General features: G+C 32.6%; 1 protein-coding gene across 1 annotated transcript; it reads left to right on the top strand.

Annotated features, from left to right (window-relative positions):
- Positions 1–242: 242 nt before the first annotated feature.
- LOC149549540 (uncharacterized) lies at positions 243–3,892 on the top strand. Its single transcript, XM_089794334.1, has 3 exons — positions 243–609; positions 703–823; positions 1,132–3,892. The coding sequence occupies exons 1-3, from the start codon at positions 243–245 to the stop codon at positions 3,890–3,892; spliced, it is 3,249 nt and encodes a 1,082-aa protein (XP_089650460.1).
- Positions 3,893–5,129: the final 1,237 nt, after the last annotated feature.

Raw genomic sequence — 5,129 nt, 5'->3', positions numbered from 1 at the left:
TTCATGCCGTCTCCTGCTTATTTAATCTCAGTTCCCCTTCCTCATTGCTCACTCTTCTTACCATTGTTCAAGCCATATATGCTTTAAATCTTTGGTAGCTACCTGCAATTTCTCTTCGTTGTTTTTCTATTTCCATTTCCAATAGTAAATATATTTTAATTTGGTTCAATTTTGATTGATTGTTCTAATGTTTTGTAATCAAAACTATTGTTGTTGCAGATGAAATAATCTGAAATCTTGCCATGGATCGTTCCTCCGTTGTCATATGCTCATGTTTAATCGCATTCGCATGCTATTCGCTGAAGATAAATGGCAATACCATGTGCCTGCCACACGAAAGAGATGCTCTTCTTGCTTTCAAGAACAAGTTACATCCTTCACCTTTACTGCATTCATGGCAAGGCTTTAACTGCTGTGAATGGCGGGGAGTGGAGTGTAGCTCCATCAGCTCAAATGTTGTCAAACTCCGTCTTGCCAATAATGTGGAGAATGTGTATGATTATTGGGGTAGGCCATTTAATGGAAGACTTGCTAGAGATTTGTTCCATTTAAAACAGTTGGAGCATCTAGATCTAAGCTTCAATTATTTGAGTGGTGTTCTACCTAAAGGTATGTTTAACGAAACAATTTTTCATATTTTCTGTTTTAGGCTGCTTTCCCTTACTTTAATTTCAGTAGATTTTTTTGTTGTTTAACATGTAGGTCTATTTGCCCTGAAAGAATTGAGACATCTAGATTTGAGCTTCAATTGGTTTGAAGGTGAAATACCAAATCAGTTTGCCTCTTTGCACAACTTGGCTTATCTTGACTTGTGCCAGAACGGGTTCAATGGTACAATTCAAAAAGGTATTTTTTATGAAGTAACCTATTATGTTTCACGATTTAAGTTTCATCTTATAGAAATTTGAGTTGTTATCATTGTTGTTTACATGTGTAGGTTTATTTTCCCTGCAAGAATTGAGACATCTGGATTTGAGCTTGAATTATTTTGAAGGTGAAATATCAGAGGGTTTTGCTTTCCCTGCAAGAATTGAGACATCTGGATTTGAGCTTGAATTATTTTGAAGGTGAAATATCAGAGGGTTTTGCTTCCTTGCACAATTTAGAGTATCTCAACTTGTCCTTCACTAGGTTCAATGGTACAATTCCCTACCAATTGGGGAATCTCTCTCAGCTGGAAGTTTTGGACCTATCAGTGTTAGAGTTGGATGATGGTGGACTAGCTTCTTATGGTGGTAATGGGGAACTAGTGTATAGTCCTAGTTTAGCACGGACAAAAAAGTTGCAGAAATTGAAATATTTGTCCCTTAGTGGAGTAGTGCTGAATATGACAGGAAAGCAATTGGAAGCACCCCTTTCTCATCTGCCTAATCTCCAGCAACTACGCCTTTTAGACTGCAAGCTTTCAGGGCACATTCCCAATGCTATCCAAAACCTATCATTCCTTACCCACCTCCACTTGGGTTACAACAACTTTGAAGGACCGGTTCCATTGTGGTTAGGAAATATGACTACTTTGGTTTCACTTTGCTTGTCTGAAAGTCCATTATTAAGTGGTTCATTTCCCTTGAGTCTCTCTCACCTGCCTTCTCTAAAAGAGCTTCTGTTATGGGGAGAAAACTTAATTAGTGGAAATCTAAGTCAAATATTATGTGGGGAATGGTCTCAGCTCAATGCCCTTTTTCTTTCAGGGTCTAATATAAAAAGAAGTATGCCACCTTGTATTGGAAATATCACCTCTCTCATCTATCTTAGATTGACACATATGGAAAATATGGAAGGTCCTATTCCTCCTTCCATTGGAAATCTCTCCACCTTGCAAAATTTGGTTTTATATGATAGCTCGTTGAATGGAGAGATTCCACCATCACTTGGTCAAATTCCATCTTTAACTACTTTAGAGCTCGCTGTAAATATGTTGGGTGGAAATATACCTTCTAAGTTGGGCAGCCTTCCTTCTTTGGTGAACTTAGATCTTTCTTGGAATTCTTTGAGTGGAAATATACCTTCTGAGTTAGGTAATCTTTCCTCTTTGGTAGCATTAGACCTATCCTCCAATGTTCTAAGTGGAAATATACCTTATAAGTTGGATAGTCTTTCATCCTTGGTGGATCTATATCTTTCCTCTAATCAACTAAATGGTAGCATTCCCATTTCAATTACAAGTCTTCATAGTCTCATGTCCATTGATCTATCTTCAAACAATCTTCAAGGAATCATTTCTCTTAGTTTTTTTAACAAAATGACCAATCTTTTTCACCTTGATCTATCCTACAATGGATTGGCTATCACGATTGAACCAGATTGGATGCCCACAATTTACCCTGATTCCTTAATCTTAGCCTCATGTAATATTAGGGGCATAATTCCAGCCTTCCTTTCCACACAATATAGATTGTCTACATTGGATCTCTCCAATAATAGTCTATATGGAAATATTCCAGATTGGTTAGGGGTGCTTCATTTGCAATACCTCAACTTGTCATACAATAACTTGCAAGGAAATGTTCCCTCAAGCTTGATTGCAAAAGTTCTACATAGTGTTGATTTGCATAGTAACATGTTACAAGGTCCTCTTCCTTTTTCATCAGTGGCAACATCAAGCATGGAGCTATTGGATTTGTCTCAGAATAGATTTATAGGATTTATTCCAGTGGATATTGGCAATCGTATACCATCCATTCAATTTTTGTCACTTTCAAAAAATGATTTACATGGTGACATACCTTCCTCAATTGGCCTTCTACAATATGTGGAGGTTTTAGATCTCTCAAGTAATAAATTATTTGGTAAAATACCATCAAGCATAACTAATTGTTTTAGCTTAACAAGATTAAACTTAGCAAATGTTGGATTAATGGGAGAGATACCATATCATATGGGAATGCTAAGTGGACTCAGTTCACTTCACCTCAAGGACAACATGTTAAAGGGAAACTTGCCATCAAGCCTTAAGAACTGTTCTAGCTTGCAAATTTTAGATTTGGCCAATAATCATTTTTCTGGGAACATACCATCTTGGTTTGGTCAGTTCTCTAAATTGATGATACTTGTTTTGAGGTCTAACAAGTTTGAAGGAAGCATTCCACATCAATTAAGCAATCTATCAAGTCTCCATGTTTTGGATATTTCACAAAATAATTTGATAGGTTCTATCCCACAACAATTGGAAACATTGAAAAGTATGAGGAATTCTACAATGGGAAACTCACATGACAATGATGGTGGCTATTACTATTACAAAGAAGAGATCCAAGTGTTCAACAAAGGATTAGAAATGATGTATGTCAGTTCAGTGATGTTACTTATAACTTGCATTGATCTATCTGTAAATAATCTATCAGGCAACATTCCTTCAAAAATGGGGGATCTAAAAAGTCTTCACACATTGAACTTATCATATAATAGTCTTATAGGAGAGATTCCAAGTAGTTTTGGATTACTTGCAGAGTTAGAGTCACTTGATCTTTCAAATAACAAACTAAAAGGAATGATTCCAAATGAAATGTTACAAGTTTCCTATTTAAGTTTTTTCATTGTAGCCAACAATAATCTTTGCGGAAGAATACCACAAGGAAAACAATTCAATACATTCAATTCCACTTATTTCACTGGGAACCATGATCTTTGTGGATTCCCAGTTAATAACAAATCATGTAGATGTGGAGAGATGCCAAATTATAGCATACAAACCCCTCTTCTTGAGAACGAGGATAATGAGGGAGGAGAAATTCCATGGCATTGGTATGTAGAGTGGATGACAAGTGTTTCTATTGGATTTTGGGGAGTTTTTGGAATCTTGGCTACAAGAAGGCATTGGAGGAGAAGATTCATTCATGCATTGGATGAGATGGCAATTAGTTTATTGAGTGGATTGACAAATAGACAATGATCTAGTATAATATTGTAAAATCATTATTCTCAATATTCTCAGTGTAACGAGATTGCCTTGTAATTTTATTATAACTAGAGAAATTTAATTTCTCATACAATTGTAAATAAATTCTAAGCCAACTCATTACTTTTATTATAATTTTTTGAGTAGGTCATCAATAAAATACAAGTACAATTTTTATGGTTTGAAATTTTAAATTAAAATTCTAGGTATTCATATTCACAGTAGAAGTACAATTATTCAATTTAGTATTTCCATAAATATGATTTTATAGTATTTTTTTGTATTTAAGTAAAATAAAATTGTTGACCAATTCTTAGAATTTGAATTCAATAAGTAAATTGTTTAAATATTTCAATTCAATTTTTTTCGTATTATTAAAGAGTATGAGTGTTATTTAGGATTAAGGATATCCTAATAGAACAAAACCGTATGTTGCACATGCCTTAAAGCGAAGATAATATAATATTGGTGTGATGATTTTAAAATTTAAATTAGTAGAAATTATTTGTTGTAATTATGTTTGCAAATAGTAATTCTAAAAGAATATGGGAGTATCTCTAAAGTTATTTAATCAAACATTAGTACCAAAATAACATATCATATATTTAATAAATATTAATATTATAATTCTATTACTATTTTTTTTTTGGTATATGTAAATATGTGATAAAAAGGTTAAATATATATACTTTCTTCAAATAAAAATTAAGTGAATTTAAGTAGTAGATATTTATTTCTATCTTCTAAATATTTCTAGGTTTTATGTTTAAATTACACTTAAATTTAATTTGAGAGTGTCAAACCAACCTTTTCTAATTAAATCATTAACATGAGCCTTTGTATATTTTGTTACCTCAATTTCTTATGATGACATTTTTAAAAAGAGTTTGTTGAGGACACTCTTAAGACTTTCACAATATAATGTACTATTAATTATAATTTTATTGGGTTAGTATAATTTTTTTCCCTATATGCATAAAATATTATTAATAAAAGCATATATTCAATTATGAAATGACTCATCATTCCCCACATTTTAAATGTAAAAAATTGTAAGAAAAGATCATAAATAATTATTTTCTTAAAAATATTTTTCCACATTTACTCATATATCCTTAATGTACATAAATATTTTAAAGATAACCTAGACTCAAAATGCTAAAAATAATAATGTATGCTTTCAATTTTTTAAAAATGTTGATAGCATTTTATTGAAATGTCTTTTAATTAT

This window comes from Cupressus sempervirens, chromosome 7 (genome assembly GCF_028749045.1).
Source record: "Cupressus sempervirens isolate cs-2001-9-10 chromosome 7, ASM2874904v1, whole genome shotgun sequence".
NCBI lineage: Eukaryota > Viridiplantae > Streptophyta > Pinopsida > Cupressales > Cupressaceae > Cupressus > Cupressus sempervirens.
The sequence above is the reverse complement of the archived record's forward strand: the minus strand, read 5'-3'. Positions and strand labels throughout refer to the sequence as shown.

Bases quoted from the DNA above. Each gene is read 5' to 3' on its own strand.
- LOC149549540 (XM_089794334.1), top strand. From the start codon at position 243: ATGGATCGTTCCTCCGTTGTCATATGCTCATGTTTAATCGCATTCGCA. The intron at 610-702 runs GTATGTTTAACG...TTTAACATGTAG, and splicing joins GAGTGGTGTTCTACCTAAAG to GTCTATTTGCCCTGAAAGAA. The intron at 824-1,131 runs GTTCAATGGTAC...GTCCTTCACTAG, and splicing joins CTTGACTTGTGCCAGAACGG to GTTCAATGGTACAATTCCCT.